The sequence below is a fragment of the Prinia subflava genome, chromosome 1 (assembly GCF_021018805.1).
Source record: "Prinia subflava isolate CZ2003 ecotype Zambia chromosome 1, Cam_Psub_1.2, whole genome shotgun sequence".
Taxonomy (NCBI): Eukaryota; Metazoa; Chordata; class Aves; order Passeriformes; family Cisticolidae; genus Prinia; species Prinia subflava.
The window spans coordinates 95,831,796-95,850,328 of record NC_086247.1 but is presented as its reverse complement, the minus strand read 5'-3'; the positions used below and the strand labels follow the sequence as shown (position 1 = coordinate 95,850,328).

At 42.6% G+C, this 18,533-nt stretch overlaps 2 protein-coding genes across 5 annotated transcripts in view; both read right to left on the bottom strand.

Moving 5' to 3' along the window:
- Positions 1-18,533, bottom strand: part of TPPP (tubulin polymerization promoting protein) — a 116,204-nt gene that overhangs the window by 22,053 nt on the left and 75,618 nt on the right. The window contains exon 5 of one of the 4 annotated variants that reach the window (XM_063404402.1): positions 13,777-13,941. The exons of the other annotated variants lie outside the window; for them this stretch is intronic. Coding sequence (XP_063260472.1) covers positions 13,926-13,941 — 16 coding nt within the window. The 3' untranslated portion in view covers positions 13,777-13,925. Of the gene's footprint in view, positions 1-13,776; positions 13,942-18,533 lie in introns of those variants that run through there. 4 annotated transcript variants of the gene reach the window in all.
- LOC134554065 (uncharacterized) lies at positions 6-6,629 on the bottom strand. Its single transcript, XM_063404369.1, has one exon. The coding sequence runs from the start codon at positions 6,537-6,539 to the stop codon at positions 5,232-5,234; it is 1,308 nt and encodes a 435-aa protein (XP_063260439.1). The 5' UTR covers positions 6,540-6,629; the 3' UTR covers positions 6-5,231.

Below are 18,533 nucleotides of genomic sequence, written 5' to 3'. Positions count from 1 at the left end.
AAACAAATTACCAAATTATTGCTTTGTAAACTTCCATCTGCTATCCATATTGTAGTTTATTGATTTATTACTGATATCAAAGGGCACAGTGAAGATAGCTACATCTATTCATAGTTACTAGTATAACTAACACTATTAACTGACTAAACAATATAGCAAGGGGTATATTTGGAGTGGAAGTCAACTGTGAGACCCTCCTATGTTTTCTGTGACTTTTGTAGAGGTATTTCTGTACTATTTTTTCAAGTAAACTTATTTGTTCAGTTTTCCCTGTTAAAAAATTTCAAAGCAGATAGTTTGCATACCTTTGTATGAATGAAATCACATGATTTTATGTGATTTTATTTTATTTTATTTTATTTTATTTAAGACTAAGTTAAGGAATAGCCATCCTATTCAAACGGTATGCAGAAGCTTTCTCAGTTGTACATGAAGTCCCAATGCTACTGACATTAGTCATCAGTCTTGGCCATGGAGCCTATTGCCAAAAATTCTTATTGTTTAATACCAACCTAAATTTTCTACATGCCCTGCTGTTGCATGTTGCTGTTGCAAATGTCATGCTTTCTTTATATTCCTAGCTATTCTAAAAGTATCATTAACACAAAGTCAGCAAGTTTGTTCCTAATGCTTCCTTTATAGCGCTAATGTTTTGTCAGTGGGAGATAAATTTCAGTAACTTATGTAATAATGAATTTTTTAAAAAGGCCATCACAAAGTAACCTTTTCCTGACATATGAGTTTAAAAAAAATTAAAATCTTCCTTCCTCTGAAAAATGGCTAGATTTTCATTTGTCAAGGTTTTGTGTAGTTACTATGTCAGCATCAGACAGATTTCATGTCCTACAATGCTATCTTGCACTTACTTTTTTCATTAACACTTATTACCCACCTCAGTATTGATTCATGACATTATTGAATTAAAAGACAGTTTATCAATCAAATCTGAAAGATTTTGTGGCATTGCTCAAACTTCCTGACTTAAACATTTGTACAAGACCTAATTTAATCAATTCCTTTTGTAAATGATTGTTCAGTGAGTAATAAGTGAGTGAAATGCACCTACGGTGCAATTTAGGACAGATAATGTATTAAAATTAGGTCTTCCTGAGCAACAGAATCAAACAATTGAAGTTACAAATCCATTAATTGAAACAGTGGTATGCAATACTGTCACAGAACTTTGAGCTTCATTTGAAAGCGAATAGTACAGTGAGGTGAATTCAGGAAAAACCTGTAGTGAGACACTTTAAAAACCTACAGGACTTCACTCACCATTTGAATTTTGTCTAAGTATTTTGGAAAGATAATTACACATATAGTACTGCAGCTTTGCAGTGTGGTGAACTGGTTACATACAGCTTCATGCTTCAGTGGCTGTAATGTTTCTGGTACATCACATGTCACATTTAAAAATAGCTGTCTTGCAGCATGCTCAGCAGCACAGATATAGCAGAGACATCTAACAAGTCTCATCAGTTACTTATGCAACTAATTCACTTTCGGAGGCACCTTTTCAGTTGGCACCCCATGTCATCAATTAGCCTCTTGTCATTCATATGTCATTGGTGGACTCATTAAGACATTAACTTTCAACACTAACATCCTATATTCCTGATAGCTTGTTCTGAAACTTGGAATGGGTTTGCAAGCATTTTGGGAACTGAGTATCACTAGTTAGCACAGGGGAGAAAGAAATTCTGGTGTATTTATAATGGGTCTGCTGTTTTGAAATACCTGGTTTGAGTGTTCCTTGTCTGCATTTAGATTTCCATTCTGTTGCTTCTTTGTGTTTATTTAACTGCATATTGTGCCTTTAAGCACCCCTTTGGCAATAAAAACCAAATTTATTTTATGTTTTGAATGTTAGCTTTGGTACTATCATTTTGTTATGCCAAGATGCAGTATTAGAATACAGTAATCACAATTACAGTAATTTTAGTATTTTGTCTCTAATGTATTTCTGTGATTTTTTAAAATAACTTTATCTTTTTTTAGTATGTATGCTCACATAAATACAGGCACAATATAATTTTTAGCTTGCCCAGTGTTTTCCAGTTCAGCAGCGCTCTGTTGTCTCCTTCTTACCTAGCAGATTGAAGCTTTCTGAGCTGTTCTCAGGCAAACTATGCTGCCACTAACTGGTCTAAATTAGCAGACTTACTTTAGCCATCTGATTTTAATTGTGGAGATGGTTAACTCATCAGTCTTACATTTTAAAAGCTCTCATAATGATTTACTTGTAAATAAAGGCTTTACATCATTTTTACCAGAGCTGTCACTGTCTGAAATACTTTTATCAACCTCCTTTCTGTAAAGCTATTGGTAGCATATAGAAAGTTAGGCAATATAGACCTTTGAACAAGAACTTGTGTTGTCTAGTTTCTATTCAGCTGAAATGACTCTTTCTGTACAGCACGTGTTGTATATAGAACCTGCTCATATGGAGAATCCATAGACTCTGGTATCTTTATTCTTGCTGATCTTAAGAACTGTTTTTTCTGCACACGCAGCCAGAAAATTGTGGAACAAGAACACTGCCATTTACTAAAATTACATAACTTCCTCAGCATGCTCACTAGGTGTCTAAAGTGGACCCATCAACTTATATTCATGGCCATCACCTTAAGTTATAACTGTTTTTTTATATTATCATATGATTCTACAGATATCTTTTAAAAGGTGAGTCAAGAGAGCAAGTTATTCTCAATAAATGTACTCTGGGTAAACTTGCATTACCTTTCCTATTCCAACCCCAAAGCAACAAGATAATTTCTAAATTACAAGGAGTTTTGTGTTTACAAATGTATGGCAAAGAACAAACTGGACATGGCTTACTGTTAGGAACTTAACCAAGCTTGAGAAGCTGGCAGATGTAATTGAGTTGAGCGAAGACAAATGCAAAGTGGTACCTTGGGTAGAATGAACCCCTGCAGCAGGTGCAGGATCTGACAGGTTATTTATCAGCTCTGCACAAAATCTGGGCTTTTAGTGGGTAATGAACTGAACACGACTGCAGTGCAAGTTGGGCTTTATTAATGAGAGTAGATTGACAGAAGAAGTGATTTCCCTCTACTCAACATTTATGAGGCAGTACTGTATTTCACTTTGGGGTTCCCCAGGTAAAAGGGAGGTCATAAAACATAAAGAGTCCAGAGAAGATGGTATAGGCTAGAACATATTCTAGGAATAGGCAGAGACATATGGTTTTTGTTATAAACGTAGATGGTTAATTCATGTTCTTATGAGAAATTAGAAATTTATAAAATTGTATAAAGTGATATCAGGTAAAAGTTTATGTTTTAAGAGATTCTGCAGCAGACGGCAAAACTGACAGCCCTGAGACAGCCGGCGCCCCCATTCAGAAAAGAACAAAGGAGTTTTCTGGGAAAGCCCGCAGCTGCCCAAGCACCAGGGAGGGGACCTCCGGAGATAAGCTGGCACCAGCAACTCACACCTTGGGTGCCACCTTCACAGACCATCAAGCCATATCTTCGATATCTCGGACCACTTATCAACTATAAGGACCTATAGAAATTGGACATTAACATTTGAACTGAGAAAAGAACTCTTTTCTGCTTGGTCGGGGAGACTCCTGAATTTGTTTAGTTAGCAGCGAAACAATGGGAAATATGGGGAAATATTGCCGAGGGCAGAATAAAGTGTATAGAAACCAAGCCCCGAAACGGGGCTAATTTGTGAACCGTTGGGGGAGATAGCAGGCTGCCAGACCCTGTATCTCACGGTTCACCCTTGACATTTCCCGGGAAAAATCTGTCAAGTTTCTCCGCTGTTGAGGGTTTATCGAAATTCTGTGATTTGATTTGTTATTAATAAACCAAATTATTATTAAAAATTGGAATATCTGATTGGCATTTATAACAGTTTTGTTTACTCTGGTGAAGAACTGGGGAAAGTGAGCAGGAGGAGAATCTAATTACTGTCCTCTACATGGAGGCATATGGAGAAGATGAAACCAGATTTTCACCAACACACACAGCAAAATGACAAGAGGCAGCTAACATTTCCATGGCAACAAAAAGAATTCCAGCTGGACATAAAAGAAGGATTTTTTTCCACTGGTCAAGCACCTAGAGATGACTTTTGAAATATGACTCAACAGAACACTGTGCAGCAGCTTTCTTGACATTGAAGTTAGAGAGCACACTGAAGTGTAAGTTGGACAATTGAGGATGTGCAGAGGTCCCCTACAGCCTGAGTTATTTTATGATTCTAAGATACAAGCAAGTTATGTACAATGTAGTATTTTAAATTTGATTTCTTCTCTGAAGACAGTGTTGAAAAATTAACAAATACATAATTGTCTTTCATTTAAATACTGTTCTGAAGTTGTAATGTGGATTAGTGGAGTCACATGCAGAACTGTGGTGAAAAATGACACAGACTGTAAGTCAGAAAAAATGATTACTTATGTCTCGAATTTATAAAATGGAAGTTGGAACACAAGAACATTCATAGAAATTTCTGATAGTGTATTTACTGAAGAAAAGAAGCCAGAATGTTTTTAGTCGTTTAGTCGTTTAGTCATTTGTGTATACCTGTGGTGGGTGGCTGGCTGAGTTTTGTGCACATTGGCCAAAAAATTGCCTCTAGCTTAGTAGGCAGTGTGTGTGAGAGTGCTTCTGGGGAACAGGGAGGTAACGGCTTAGCTAAACGTAAGGGAATTTGGCTAATAACTGGAGGTAGTGTTGTGGAGGAAGACATGCACATGGGCTGTACAGAGGATATCTTGAGCTAATACTGGACATAATGGACACATATCCTGCAGTGGAAATGACAGAACTGATGCACAAGCCTTTTTGCTTCCTTCCTCCTGTGTGATAGGAGAAATGGATGCAACCTTTGAGTTTTAGCTCAGTGTCATGTGTTGTTGAACCCTGGAAAGACTGGGGACTAGAGTAACGTGAGACCAAACCAGTATGGTTTCCAGCACGAACTCCGCTTTATTCCGCGAGATGGCCGGTTAAGTACAGAGCAGATAGTTTACAGTAGCAGGTGCATTGTGATAGGCAGTGAGCATACAGAAGTATGTAAGCAATCTAGGATTAAGGTGGCTACGGAGATCTAGTGCCATTACCTCCATGCTGCGAGTGGCCATACCTTAACACATACCTAGTAGGAGATAAGATTATCTGCTACTACGTACTCGGAACGTTCCGCGGCCTACTAGGCCCAGGCCTGAGGCCTAGTTTGGCCTAGTCTGGAATAGCTCAAATGGTATCTGTGAGCATATCATGCCCACGATACCTGAGAAACTCGGCCACAGTTCCCCCTTTTTCTTTTTGGGCTATCCAAACTGACGTTAAGGCACGGTCAGCTAATTTGCGCATGCATTGTATCAAGCAAGGCACTATTGTCAAAACTACTATGACAGCAATAAAGATCATTATACCAAAACGAATTAAATCCACAATCCACCCAGTGAGATTCCAAGACTTCAGCCAAGTGTCAAACGGAGTGTTCTCAACTACAAGATGTTTCATGTTGTCCCTCAACTGCGCTAACTGTTGATGTATCGACCGTGAGTGGTCTGATAAATTCATGCAGCACATGCCTTCAAACTCTTCGCATCCATGCCCCTGAGCCAAAAGAAGGAAGTCAATCGCGGCTCGGTTCTGGAGCACTGAATGGCGAATGCCACTAACATCTTCAGCAAGCTCACTCAACAACTTCGTCGTTATGTTAATCTGTTTTCCTGTCCAGCAGGCTAAATGTTTCAGTTGTGTGAGGGCTTGTGCTGAAGCAACTCCTGGGGCAAAAATGGATGCTGAGATCACGGCTGGAGGCTGCCATAGGGTAACGTGATCTTTGCAGTTGGGACCTAGCTGAGACATACTGCGCTTGACTCGTTGAGCCTTCCTTGGCAAGCCTAGAACCTGGTGAATGCTAGGTGCGAACAGAGTTAGTTTGCCAAAATAACACGGTCCTCCGACACTGTTTTGAGGTACTGTGGACCACGCTCTATCTCCGCAAACTAAAAAGATTCCTGGTGGCAATCTCTTAGCAGCTGTTGTCAATTGCGTGACAGATCTGACCCAACTATTACAATACTCAGAGTAATTGTAATACAAAAGTGAATGAGGGGACAGCCACGTAGCGTGGCCTTTCAATTGCTGCTCATCTATGATTAATAGACTAGAATTCACTGCAAAGCGCCCAAAGACAAGACAATAGTTTCCTGGCACAGAACCTAAAAGATCAAGCTCCTGAGGTTCTGGACCAGCCGCTCGAAGATTTCGCGCTATGGCAGCAGCTTGTGGCCCTAAATCACCTTTTGGGTCAATCCTGACAGGAGTTAAAGACTTGAACTCTGCCATGGAGGTCAGTGGAACTCCAATCAAGCAGGTTCTAAAAGGATTGGATGGCGTCGCTAGAGATAGACAAAAGGAATCCTGTTTAGTTTGTTTGGCCCAAGTAACCCACATGTTCTCCCTTGTGTCAATGTCAAACATCCCTGCTCTTATTTTTACTACCACACTGATTAAAACCAACACCCTCATGCTTAACATTTCACCCATTGTGACAAGCACACAGTGTAGCACACAGGCTATCAACCTAAAACCCTAACCAATAACTTATCGTGCCTCTAAGTGTCACACAGCAACAGTGCAATGATATAGTATTAAAACAGTCAATTTTCAGCACTCTCCGCGTCTTCTTGAGGTGCTTCAGGTAAGTCGTCGCTGTCTCTGTGAGTGTCACTGCCGGTTGGTATCTTTTCTTGTGGACACGCACGGGTAAAGCGACTCGGCACCCAGACAGGTCCTGCTTCTCCTGCAGAAACACACATATAACCGCGACCATTAAACAAGACTGGACTGGGTCCCTGCCATTCACCCGTTCGCATGTCCTTATGATATACGTAAAGTCCTGGAATTGCTTGTGGTCTCCCTTCTTTCACAGCCTGGTGGTGGATGACAACTGCAGGCTCTTCTCGCCCTTCTGCTAGGCATAAGTAATTTAAAGTGAACAGTACTTTAGATAAACGATTGGTCACATCTAGGTCATTGCCTTGCTTCTGCTTTGCGAGATACTCTTTCAGCGTCCGATGAGCCCGTTCCACAATGGCTTGGCCAGTAGGAGAGTGAGGAATCCCGGTAGTATGTTTGACTCCCCACTTTTGCAGAAACCTAGCAACTCGTTGTCCCACATAAGCTGGACCATTGTCAGTTTTGATTTCTGCAGGCACTCCCATCACCGAAAAGCAAACAGTCAAATGTCTCTCAACGTGCAGAGCTCTTTCCCCAGTTTGTGCTGTGGCCCAAATGAATTTGGAGTAGGTGTCAATAGTGACATGAACATATTTCAACCTTCCAAACTCTGGGATGTGTGTTACATCCATTTGCCACAGTTCCAGGGCTTTCATTCCTCGAGGATTCGTGCCTAGGCCAAGACCTGGCCCGTGATGACTGCATTGAGGGCAGGCACGCACAATCCCCTGTGCATCGTTCATCGATATTTGAAATTGACGACGCAAAGCTCTAGCATTCTGATGGAAGTTCTCGTGGCTGTTGCGAGCTCTGACAAATTTGCTTTCAGGAGGGACATGGGCAACGCAACTGACTGCAGCATCTGCCCGTGCATTGCCTTCTCCCAAACCATTGTTGCACTGATGACTACGAATGTGCATCACGCAAAAGGCATGCTGACGCTGTTTGAGTATGCTCCTCAGTCGCAGAAATAGTTCTCCGAGGCGCTGATTCTGAGTGGTCTTAATGAGTGCATCTTCGATTCTTTGTACCACTCCAACCACATACAAAGAATCTGACACCACATTAAGAGGTTCCTTATTCCAGGTTTGCAAAGCCCAACACACTGCTCCCAGCTCCATGGTCTGCAAGCTGTCTCCGGCTTCACTGTGGATTAAATGCTGCTTCCATTCTCCTTGCTGTTTCCACACACACACAGCTCTTTGTGTCTTTCGGCCGGCATCCGTATAAACTGTTCTGCCGTCCACAGGTGTCATGGAACACAAAGGCTTCTCCAGCCACTGATGGCGTGCAATCAGAGTCCACATCGGACCTTTTGGCTGTCGGTTGTGAACCACACCTGTAAAACCCAACAATGCTTCTTGCAGCTCCACAGAATGTCTCAGTCTCCAGTCCAGATCTTCATTTCTGATCGGAACACTGATATCTGCCGGTTCTTCCCCATCGATCTCTAAGATCCTATCTCTCCCTTTTCTGATGAGCATGGCAAGGGCTTCTGTTCTTGTCATAACACGACTCTTCGGCTGCACCGGCAAGAACACCCATTCAATCACACCAGCCGTCGATTTTAACCCAGACTGGTGTTCCCCCTTTTTCTTTTGCCATTGAAAAATGATGGCAAACGGACAGGCATCTGCGTTGGAGAGGAACAGTGACAATGGCAGGTGTTCTATGCGGCGAATGCTCCAACCCCGTTGCAGCTTCTCTGATACCTTGACTAAGGCTTGTTGCTGTTCAGGGGTACATTGTCGAAGGCTACTGGCATCATTACCGTGTAGCCATGGTAGAAACGGTTGCAAGTCCTCATTGGTGATCCCTACAATGGGACGAACCCATTGCAGGTCTCCAAAAAGTCTCTGAGCATCATATAACGTTGAAATGTTGGTATGTAAAGTAATTTTCTGTGGCCGGACTTGTGCACTCGTGATCAGCCATCCTAAGTACTTCCACGGGGCTGATCGTTGTATTTTTTCCGGGGCCACAGTCAGACCACGATGTTTTAATTGCGTGATCAGCCAGTCCAAGTCCTCTGTGGGCAGAGGCTCCTTAGTAGCAACAAGGATGTCATCGACGTAGTGATAGATCATTGCATTGGAAAAACGCTGACGAATTGGCTGCAAAGCCCAATTGACGAATATCTGGCACATGGTAGGCGAGGTACGACTTCCCTGAGGAAGAGTTACCCATTCATACCGTTGTGCTGGCGCTGCTCTGTTAATAGATGGCACAGTGAAGGCAAAGCGCTGAGTATCTTGAGGGTGGAGTGGGATCGTGAAAAAACAATCCTTCAAATCGATGATCACAATGTCCCACCCTTGCGGAATCATGGTCGGTGCTGGCAAGCCTGGTTGCAGAGCACCCATCGCTTGCATCTGCTCATTAACCTTACGAAGGTCATGTAGCAGTCTCCATTTCCCTGATTTTTTAGGGATGACAAAAATCGGTGTGTTCCATGGACTCACTGAGGGTCGAATGTGACCTGCTTCTAATTGTTCCTGCACCAATTGCTTGGTAATTCGCAGCCTCTTCTCTGTCATTGGCCACTGCTCAACCCACACAGGGGCATCCGTCAACCAGGTGATTTTTAAAATGGGTGGCTGCTCTGCAGTGGCCACTAGGGAAAATGCCGGTCAGTAGTCAAAACCATCCCTATTTGGGAAAGCACATCTCTACCTAGGAGTCCTAGAATCTCTTGATGCATTGGCACAACATATAGATGAGCCACAACCACTTGTCCATCTTCAAAGATGATCCGAATAGGATCTGCACTTATTGAGGGAACAGTCAGGCCTCCTACACCCACAACGCGGGTATAGGGGGATGTCAAAGGCCAATGAGAAGGCCAATGTAATTTGTTAATTAAAGATATGTCTGCGCCGGTGTCTGGAAGTGGTTCGATGCCGATAATTTCATCGCCTCGTTGCAGTTTCACTGCAATCCGTGGCCGCTCGTGTAAATCCACTGTAAGGAAAACACTGTGTCCCATAGAGCCAAAGCTCTCAGCTCCGCCTTCGGCTTCCGCAGGCTGCTTTTGGGACTGACGACGTGGCAGGATGTTCTCAAAGGGGATGATCTGAGCAATCTTGCTCCCCTTTGGGATTGTCACAGGAGGCTGCAGGGCATAAACCATTACTTTTAACTGTCCAGTGTAATTAGCATTGATGACTCCTGGCACCACCATAATACCCTGTTTGCTCGTGGAGGCTCCTCCTAATATCAAACCTCCAGCTGAGGAAACTGTATTACAGATGGGTTCAGAGACATCAGTCGGGATCAGAGTGACTTCCTTATCTTGCAAGGTGACTTCTTCTGCTGCTGTTATGTCCACACCAACACTTCTCCACGCAGCAGGTCTGGTCTGTCTCAATGAGTCTTTTTTGGGGTCTGGTGTGTTGAGGCATTGATTTGTGTCTTGGCGCGCTGCCTCGGCGCGCTGGCCGTGAAGTTTCCCTGTTTCCTGCAGATCTCTGTGGCATGAGTGTCCACATTGCAGTGTTGACACCAAACAGGCTTTTGGCAGGTCCGCCTGAAATGACCCATTTCACCACAGCGGATGCACTGGGACTTTGCCACTGATTTTTTGTTATTAAAACGGTTGAAGGGCTTTCCCGTCAATGCAGCTGCGATAACATGTCCCTGTTGTTGCATTGCATTCTGCATTGCCGCTGTGAAAGCTGCTGTTTGGTTGGACTGTTCTGCTCTCGCTGCTCTCACCAACATTTCGTCCACGCCACAGCCTTGAGGGAGGGAGGCCAGGATGGTTTTCATGCGTGCGCTGGCGTTCTCAAATGCCAGAGAACGAAACAGGTGGTCTCGCACCTCGTCAGGCAAATCTGGGGCATCCCTCAATGCCGTAGAAAGACGATCTATAAATTGAGCAAACGATTCGGTGGCTCCCTGTTTGACGTTGGCATAGGATGGAGGCTTCTTTTTGTCTGGCACCAACAGCAAAGCTCTGTAGGCTAGTGACTGGGAGAGTTGATGGATTTCGATGGGAAAAGTCAGCTGTACATTCGTCGTGGCATAGGCTCCTTGGCCCGTCAGCATGTCCGGCTGAATCCCATAAAATGGATCTCCCACTATTTGATGCCTGTTGGCTTCCTCGGTTGCCAGGCGTCTCCACTCTCTTTCAAAAATGAGAAACTGAGATGGCGTGAGCAGAAGTGCTGCAATGTTAGAACTGTCAGCAGGGCACAAGAGGTCAGCAGTGAAGATGTATTGTATAATACTTTTGGAAGCTTCCGCACGAATTCCATACTGACTAACTGTCTGCTTTGCAGATTGCAGTACTTTCCATTCATGCGGTTGCCATCTGGCAACGTTCTGCTCAATCACCACAGGGCACGCTATAACATTGGCTGCGTCAAAGTCCTTATCGAGGATGGCATGTTTTTTAACTTCAGCCCAGCGGTTCAGCAGCGGATCAGTTTGGTTGGCAGGCAGCGCCATCTGCTGGGCATTGGATGGCAACGCCTGCTGGCTCTGTAATGATGACAGAGGTTGTATGGTACATGGTTTCTGCGGGAAAGTTTTGGATAATTCAAATGTCCTTTGTTCCAGCTGACTTTGCCGGTTAGAGAGCTTAGCAAGCTCTGCTATAATTTGCTGCAGCTCCGTTGACCTCTGCGGCTTTTCCGGCGTTTGCGTCGCACAGCTGTTATCCGATTCCAAAGCTTCCTCCTCCGAGTCAGATTCTGGCAGAGGACAGTGAGACGCTCGTGGATGGGTGGCGGGTCCCACTGATGCAGGCTGTGGGGGCGCAGGGATCTCAGGTTGAATCGAACTCGCGTTGTCCGATCCGGTCATGGGCGCCGCCATGTTCTCTGTTTTTGTTTTTGTCATGTGGGCAGCTGACGTCAGCTCCTGTTCCGGTGGGGAGGGGTTTGGCTCCGCTCCGCCGGTGGCACCGCCTCCGAGTCCGCCTCCTTGCTGCGTCACTTGTGCCCGCCCTGCGCCGCTGCCGGTCCCGCCTGCCTCCTCTTTCGCCACGCCCCTCGGGTCTGGCGGCTGGCTCGTCTCCTCCCCCACGCCATTCTCGCCGAACCGCGGCAAGGACACTTCCGGCCTCTCGCTCGGTCTCTCAACCGCATGGCTGGCTACGTCTACCACGTCACGGAGGGAGGAACAGAGGGGGGCCGCATTCCCTTTCACCGGATGCGTGGAATTAATTCCGAAAAATCTCGCAACTCTGGATACTTTTTTCCGCTCCTCCGCTTGGGAAGGAACGGTCTCCGGGTCAGGAGAGCAAGGGGCCGTTCTCTCCAATGCGGAAATCGCGGCTTGGGCAGCTCTGCGCTCCGCGGCAAAGGTTTGTAGCGTATTTATAATTTTCTTCCACGTGACGCCTAACTCCGAACAGAGTTTTGCGTCTTTTCCCTGTGAAACTACCGAGTCCCACAGTAAATCTCCGATCTCCTTCCATTCTGTCTCGCTAAACAAAAGCGAGGGCTGCTGTAACTTTCCCTTCTTTTTAGCCCATTGGGCCAGCTGACTTATATCAGAATCTCTGATCTTTTCGCCCCGTTTCGAGACAATGGACGCTAATAGCTGCGTGGCAGCGATATAGTCGCGTTCCGTGAGTGAATCCATCCGCGCCGCTGCTCTTACCTTCTTTCCACTGACAGCAGGTGGCACTGTCGCCTTCTATGCAATCCAATCAGCCGACGCTCCCCAGCCTGCCTCGGAATTCCGGACCGTAGATCGCAAGCGACACACACACGTCCAAAATCAAGCGAGGGCTTCCAGCATTTAAGCTAATTAATTAACAGCATTGAAGCTAAATAATCCACAGCATTGAAGCTAATTAATACACAGCATCGAAGCTCTATATTTCATTAAAATCCAGGGCTCTGTCTCTAATGTTCGGGCGCCACTGTTGTTGAACCCTGGAAAGACTGGGGACTAGAGTAACGTGAGACCAAACCAGTATGGTTTCCAGCACGAACTCCGCTTTATTCCGCGAGATGGCCGGTTAAGTACAGAGCAGATAGTTTACAGTAGCAGGTGCATTGTGATAGGCAGTGAGCATACAGAAGTATGTAAGCAATCTAGGATTAAGGTGGCTACGGAGATCTAGTGCCATTACCTCCATGCTGCGAGTGGCCATACCTTAACACATACCTAGTAGGAGATAAGATTATCTGCTACTACGTACTCGGAACGTTCCGCGGCCTACTAGGCCCAGGCCTGAGGCCTAGTTTGGCCTAGTCTGGAATAGCTCAAATGGTATCTGTGAGCATATCATGCCCACGATACCTGAGAAACTCGGCCACAGTCATGCATTAGGTATTTGGTAGTTCACACTCAACCTTCTCTACTCTACCAATATCATATTGTGCAGGCTTTAGGACAAAAGGTTTTGTCTTTTTAGCAGTAAGATTTGGTGTTCTTCCAGATGTAGTCACTGAATCTGCATAGAAATGCAAGAAGACTTTCAGACTTTCATTCGCAAAGTTAAATTTGCTTGTATCCTGGACATCTCGTTGGGGTTATTTATCAATGGCTTTAAGCTTTGATTTTGGGGTTACTTTTGATAATTTGTGATGACTTCTTTTTTAATTGGAAACAGTTTCTAGATGGCAGTTATGTCTCCAGAGCATTGCCTGTCTCTCCTGTGCCTTGTGCACCACCTACTGGATTCTTTTTAATATCCTGCCAAACATTTAGCCACAGGTCCATGAAATACAGGATTTACTTGTTTCCAAAAAGAAAACTCACAACCCCATTACTTTGTTGAAAAAATATAGGCTGAATTCACATCATCTGTTCAGCATCCAGTTGTATTTAGCAACATCATAAAGTGTTCTTTAACACACGGCATCAATAATCATAGTTAATGGCATTCTGGTTGGTGTCAAATATCTGAGGAAAACAGCTACTTATTCAGTAATTAAAACAGGCGTTGTTATATGGTCTGCCTTCTGCAGAGAACTAAAAATTTTGGTTAAAATGAAATTTTTAAGACAATTTCATATTACTTCTAAAAAGAATCAGAAACACCACTTAGTCCAAAATTATCTCAGGTAATGTTTAAATGAGATCAAGCTACAGCCCAGGATGATGCAGAAGCCCAGATGATAAGGGGCTAATGTGTATGTCTCAAACACCAATAACTGGACAGCCATGGCCGTTTGTTCCAAGAACAAGATTTGATTGGAGAAGAGGACCATGTGGAGGTAGAGCAGGGACAAACATTTACTTGTTCCAGTCCCTGGAGGTGCAACAAACAAAATACAGAATCAGTGAAGAAATAGGCATAAACTGTCAATCAAGGGCAAATCCACCAGGAGGATATGAGACCACCCAAAACCCCTGTGAACCTCCAAACCATGCCCAGATAGGTCTGAAAGAACAGACCGCAAATGATAACTCATTTGCATAGGAAGCAAGAAACCCGCCCTCAAGGCAGGCAAAATTGATCTGTAGAAAGTACTCCCATCAAGCTCAGGCACACAGCCCCAGGACTCTGCACATCCCATTGGCCAAACAGATCATCTCTCTCTTTCTTTTCCCCTCTTTAATTCATCTCTTCCTTTCTCTCTTCCCTCTGACCCTACCCCTTTACCCAAAAGCCACTGCTGGCTTACAGAGTAGGTCAGGAACTAACACACCAATTTCCATGCCAAGTGTGTAATTTACTAATTTACTAATTTATTTACTAATAAATCTTTGTGGGCCCTCTGACTTTTGTCATTCCTTTTGACCACAGGCATTTATCAATCTTGGGTTCTTCCTTCCCCATAGGGTGGGACATCACAGACAGAAAAGAAGCTGAGAAGAGCAGAATGAGACACAGTTCAATATGAAAGCCATTGTCAAGAGCTGTTTATGAAGATGATGAGAATGAGAAGGCAATAACAAGCAAAGACTGCACATAGGATTAAATGCTGTGATGCCGCATTAAGGCAGACAAGATTTACTTAAGTAAAAGAAGATTACATCCTTCAGGATGTCTGTGTCATGGCAATTAGCTAAAGCAGGATCCCAAAATTAACATACTACATCACTTCATACTGCTGACAGTACCTAAGAACAGAGATGGAATTGCAAATAATGGGAAACATTTTATACAAATTTTAGTATATATATATATATATATATGTATCTATTGATATGTTTTACATATAAAGATGTAAGAAATTTTAATCTTATATTAAAAAAATCTGTATTTATACTTTTCATATTTTATACTCTATCTGGTCCAGTGACATCAACATATGAAACCTACTCTCACTGAATGTCAGTGTATGACTACAAGAATTTTTTCCACTGAGAAACTTATAAGAAATGTTCCTTGAAAGAGTTTCCTTTGCAGTAAAAATTCAAATTAGTAGTACTAAAATAGAATAAATTCACCAAAATACTACAGAAAGGAAATATTTTAAAAGTAATTTAATTTAGCTGGGATGATGAACAAAATTGGTTGCCTGCTGTGTTTTAATGCAAAGAACTTTCATGTCTATCAAGAATTAGCAGACATGCCCATGCCTTGAGACTCAATTTGAGCAATTTAATGGGAGCTATTACCAGTTAAGAAACACAACAAACCAATGTTTTTGTAACAATACAGGCAACAACAAATGTCAGTACCATTGCAAAGAAGGCAAAGTTTTTTTATGATGGTAGTGTTGATGGACAAAGCCAGAAATTCTCCACACTTAAAAAAAACAAAGCCAGCATCACCAACAAAACCAAAATCAGTTCCAACAACCTGTCTATGGCTGAGCAAGATGAAGGGCTGCTAGTAGGAAACACGCATATATTTAATGAGATTCCCTCCAGATAGCCTATGTAATGGCTAGTGCCTAGATCCCTATTTTCCTCTGCTGCTGGAATCTGGACATGCAAGTCTATGAAGATCACAGCTACACTTCATCTGCTGGTACAGTCCCATGTCATCATTCCCACCTAATGCACACCAGCACACACTGGATCCCTTGAGTAACCAGAATTAGATGTGCAGCCAGTTGAGTAACTCTCACAAATTCTATCATGTCCTGGGTAGAAACACACACCATCAAACCTTGTAGAGTCCCCAGCAGTTGTTATGAACTGCCTGGTCCCTTTGGTATGTGCTTCCAGCTGTTTCAGAGACATACAAATATCATGCCCAGTCTTATGAATGCTTTGGTAACTGATGCTAAAGCCTCTGCATGCTGTCTAGGTTCAGCTCAGTACTAGCTGGCAACCAAATGATGCTATACATGTCCTTACTTGGCTCAGCTGCTGGCACCACAGGCATACGGGCTTCTGTCACCCACAGCCTCCACTCTAGTTGCTGGCACCACAAGTAACACTGGCTACTGTGACCCATGGTATGACTCCAGCTGGTAGCAATTAGACCTCCACAAGCACATATGTACACAGAACAGAGAACCCCCTCTCCCAAGAATATAGTTAGAAATCAAATTTAATAAGACAGGGCAGCTGGCACTTAATCCTGGACATCACCAAGTAACTGCATGGACTAGGGCCTAGTCACTTACCCCTTAATTCTCCTGTGCTTATTCTTCCCTAGACCACCTACATCCCTGCCTTTGGTTCCTTCCATATATGTTCACTATTGTTGTGGAGAAGAGATGACTGACAGGGGATTTAACGAATATTTATCAACAAGTATGTGAGCCTTCAGTGTGCTTGGGTTAGTTTACATTATTAATAAATCAGTGCAGTGAGTTAAATAGAAAGCTGAGGGAAAAAAAAAAAAAAGGCTAACTAGAAGACCAGGTTAAGTCCCCTGAAGACTTAGATTTGGCAGAGGTAGATTTTGCCTCCACCCCTCTGTCTGTGCAGTCCTGGCTGTGGTAGGAACAGCTTGACAGAACCAGGAAAAATCAGCCTGCATGTGACGTACAGACATGAGAGCAGGAGTGCGTAGTTATTGCTAGAGTAGCTACAGACTGAAAACTAGCCCAAATAATTGTATTCCTGGAGTGAAGAGAACACATCCTAGCAGAGGGGGGTTATTTTTATTTCAAAGTCATGATGTGTAAGTGGTGTGTAGGGGTGAGTGGGCATTTCTAGTAAAAAATCTTTAACTCCTTTGAAAATACAGATTTTAGTGTGTTATATTCTCATAGGACAGAAGAGTAGTGTCTTCCTCTATCTTAAAGGCTTTTTGAGTGGTAAAGAATTTGATTTTTCCCATAGGTTCTGCTTCACTAACATTTTTACAGTTTCAGTAACCTTCTATGCTAAGAGTTAAAAGGAATGCAGGAGGGAACAGTCCATGGTCTCTATGAAGGAAGAAAAGCTATCTCAGGACACAGCTGTATTAGAGTTCACTTTAAAGGCAGTTCTAAAGAAGGTTGTCTAGTGTGTGAGAACAAGGAATATAATTTCCAGTCTGAGAACAATTGGAGAAGAGACAGGTAGCTGTAAGCTGTTTAGTTTCCTTGTAGTTGCTAATCACTGGATTAGCAATTGACTGCTCATTCTGTCAATTAACAATTGACAAATTGTCGATTGACACTGCTACATTTCTAGAGCAGCACTCTGACTTTTTTTTGGTCACATTATTAATTATGCTATTACAATGTTGTGAAGTAAATACTTTAGTCTTCTGTTTCTTGAAAAAAATAATGGTATTTTTGCTACTGGAAGCTGACTGATATTGTTATTTATAAACAAAAGGTCCATATTTGCTTTGGGATGTAACATCATTAAAACAATGTTCTATGTAGCAAATTTCTTTCTTTCCTTACAAATAAAATGTTTTCAACACCACTTAAAGAAGCTGAGAGAAGTAATTCAGGCTTTTGCACTGAGGATCAATCTATCTTAGGTAGCTTGTTCTTAGTCTTTAAGAACAAATTACTTCATCCCTGACAGATCTCGTTTGGTGGATCATCATTATCATGCCTATTCAAGCATCATACAAGAATCCTCAAAATATTAATGACCAGCTTTAGTCATTATTCAAACTAGGAAAATAATTGGTAAAGAAGAAATAGATTCTGCTCAGAACCAGACAGCTGCATGTTCAGAGAGTATTTTGATGTAATTTATAAATTCACCAGCAACTAAATTAACATCTAAACTGTTAAATAACTGTTGCTTACAAAGTTTATTAGCAAATAGCATTTACTTCAATAAACCCCAGAACTGATGTAGTAACACATTTATTGATCACTTTACCAACTAAAAATACAATTTTATACAGTCAGTCAACAGCAGTAACGACTTTATGAGAAGCTATGCTTTAACAAAATGGTGTTTAAAATACAGATTTCACTATAATTTGTCAAGCCAAGCTTTTACAGTGCTAATCAAAACAACTGTTGCACTTGAACTTTCCCCTAAAACATCAACAATAACATTGCAGACAAAGTAGCTTTTCCATTGTTAATGTGGGTTTAGAATTTAACAAGACAACTCCAAAAGGTTTAAAGCATCCATAACATTGTCATTACTTTAACACTCACACAGATAAAGTGATACATTTAATACTTTCTAGCATTAATAAACAGTGTAAAAATATATTGCATATATATATATATAAATTTGTTTCCTTTTCCTGAAAAAACCTAGTACAAACTAGTAGTGTATGATCCCCCTTCAAGTTTCTTTTACTTATTTTAAAGATTGAAGAGTAGTAGTTTTAAATTAACAGAAATAAAGACATGGAAACAGAGAATCACTGTTGTGCTCCTCCATAACCTCTTGTCATAGCTACTAAATGTATTAACCCCTTGGTAATGGTGGTTCTATTTTTGCTTACACCAGCTAGAATTTTGGAACTGGCTGCAGTGCAGATAAGATTTTACCCAGTGTGCTTTGCACTGGATGGTGCCTGGCCCCCTT

What these genes read in the sequence shown, in the direction of transcription:
- LOC134554065 (XM_063404369.1), bottom strand. Translation starts at nt 6,539, where the DNA reads ATGGGTGAAATGTTAAGCATGAGGGTGTTGGTTTTAATCAGTGTGGTA.